Genomic DNA, 1716 nt, shown 5'->3' on the forward strand with positions numbered 1-1716 from the left:
AAAAAAAAAAAAAAGAGCTCTGGTGGTACAGTGGTTAAGGCATTTGGCCACTAACCAAAAGGTTGGTGGTTTGAACCCACCAGCCAGCCACTCCACAGAAGAAAAGTGAGGCTGTCTATATATAAAGATTTACAGTCTTAGAAACCCTGTGGCGGCTGCTGTGAGTTGGAACTGACTTGATAACAGTGAGTTGGGTTTAGTTTGGTTACTTTAAGAAGCTTCTTAAACAAAAACAGAAATTTATTAAATGGTTAAAAGGAGAGTGAGAAGAACTTCTTCCTTTTGCCAACCATTCAACTTAAAGGACATCCCTATTTCAAATAGGGCTCAATTAATTTTAAAGCAGTACATTATCTGCTCTTGAAACTACTTCTGTTTTGTTTATCGGCACACGCTGACATCCATCACCGTGCAGGCATCATTATTTCCGCTCTTACATCCAGCACATAAATGACTGTCATTTGAGTACAAGCTGGAAGCTGGGTGTGTGGATGCTGACAAAAGGTGTATGAGCAGACTTACGTTAACCACGGACAAATGGGCTCACTGTTATGGTGTTGCTGAGGCTCTAAGCCATGTATCTCCTAACCTACATTCTGTGTTAATAAAGACCACTGTGTGACTGTGGAGGAGCCCTGCTGGCCCAGCTGCTATCCAAAAGGTTGGTGGCTTGAACCTACTCAGAGGCTCCATGGGAGACAAGGCCTGGTGATATGCTCCCGAAAGATTACAGCCCAGGAAACCCCTGTAGGAGTTGTACTTCATTACATGGGGTCACTGTAAGTCAGAATTGACTCAGTGGCCCCCAACAACAACATGTGAATATGTAAGCATATTTTCAACTGATACCCAAGTAAAAAATCAGTGAAAGAATTGGGGTGGAGAAAAGTGAGTTGGGATCATACAAATGCCACATGGTCTGATGTGGTCTGAAGAAGGCTCTCTCTGGTCCTGTCCTCTGGGTGAAGAACTCAGACTACGCAATTCCTTGCAGGACGGCAAGCGCGATCATGACACCCACATACCTAGAAAAGCAGAAGGTGAGACAGTGCCGTTGCTTCTTGAAACCATGACGCTGATTCCCGTCTCCACGAAGGGCACGGAGAAGTCCACCACTTCAGAGCGTTCCTCATTGATGGTGAGCGAGCCGACCGCCATGACTGCCCGGTGATAGACCACCTGGATTCAAGGTAAGGGAAAGAACAGCTTCTTCACTCATCCTTCCCACCATCCCCGGGGACCTCAGACCCTAAGCCTGAACGAGCACCCATGGGATGGACAGATGACTTACTTCACCGATCATTCCATTCCACACATTGTTAACTTTTTTGCCATGCTTCCCGTTGGTCACCAGGTAGAGGTCATAGGTAAACTTCACCGTTCTGGAGAGCTTCTTGAGGATATCAATGCAGAATCCCTTGCAGCACTTTTTAACGTTCATCCCCTCATTAGTCGAGTTGCTGGAAACAAAATCCCAGGGCCACAGAACGTTAGTACTGGAAGGTATGCTCACAATCAATAGCTAAAATAAACTATGCTACTACTTGGCAGGAGGAGGATTGAGGCACAAAAAGAAAATAAGGGAAGAGTCTTTTCCATGGATATGCACTGAGTTTATGACAGCAAGAACAGAACGTGTTCTTAATTTTAGCAATCATCGCAACAACAGCTAACAGTTTATTGAGTACTTATTCTTTGCTGTGCACTATGCTAAAT

The 1716-nt window shown here is 44.9% G+C and overlaps 1 protein-coding gene across 1 annotated transcript in view; it reads right to left on the reverse strand.

Moving 5' to 3' along the window:
* The window catches only part of GRIN2A (glutamate ionotropic receptor NMDA type subunit 2A), a 538812-nt gene that overhangs the window by 106349 nt on the left and 430747 nt on the right, over positions 1-1716 (reverse strand). The window contains exons 6-7 of the mRNA XM_007939726.1: positions 1292-1460; positions 1026-1179 (exon numbers count right to left, since the gene is read on the reverse strand). Of these exons, the coding sequence (XP_007937917.1) occupies positions 1026-1179; positions 1292-1460 (323 nt within the window). The remainder of the gene's footprint in view (positions 1-1025; positions 1180-1291; positions 1461-1716) is intronic.

The sequence above is a fragment of the Orycteropus afer genome, unplaced genomic scaffold, assembly GCF_000298275.1.
Source record: "Orycteropus afer afer isolate SDZICR_OR568_19922 unplaced genomic scaffold, OryAfe1.0 scaffold00061, whole genome shotgun sequence".
NCBI classification, from domain to species: domain Eukaryota; kingdom Metazoa; phylum Chordata; class Mammalia; order Tubulidentata; family Orycteropodidae; genus Orycteropus; species Orycteropus afer.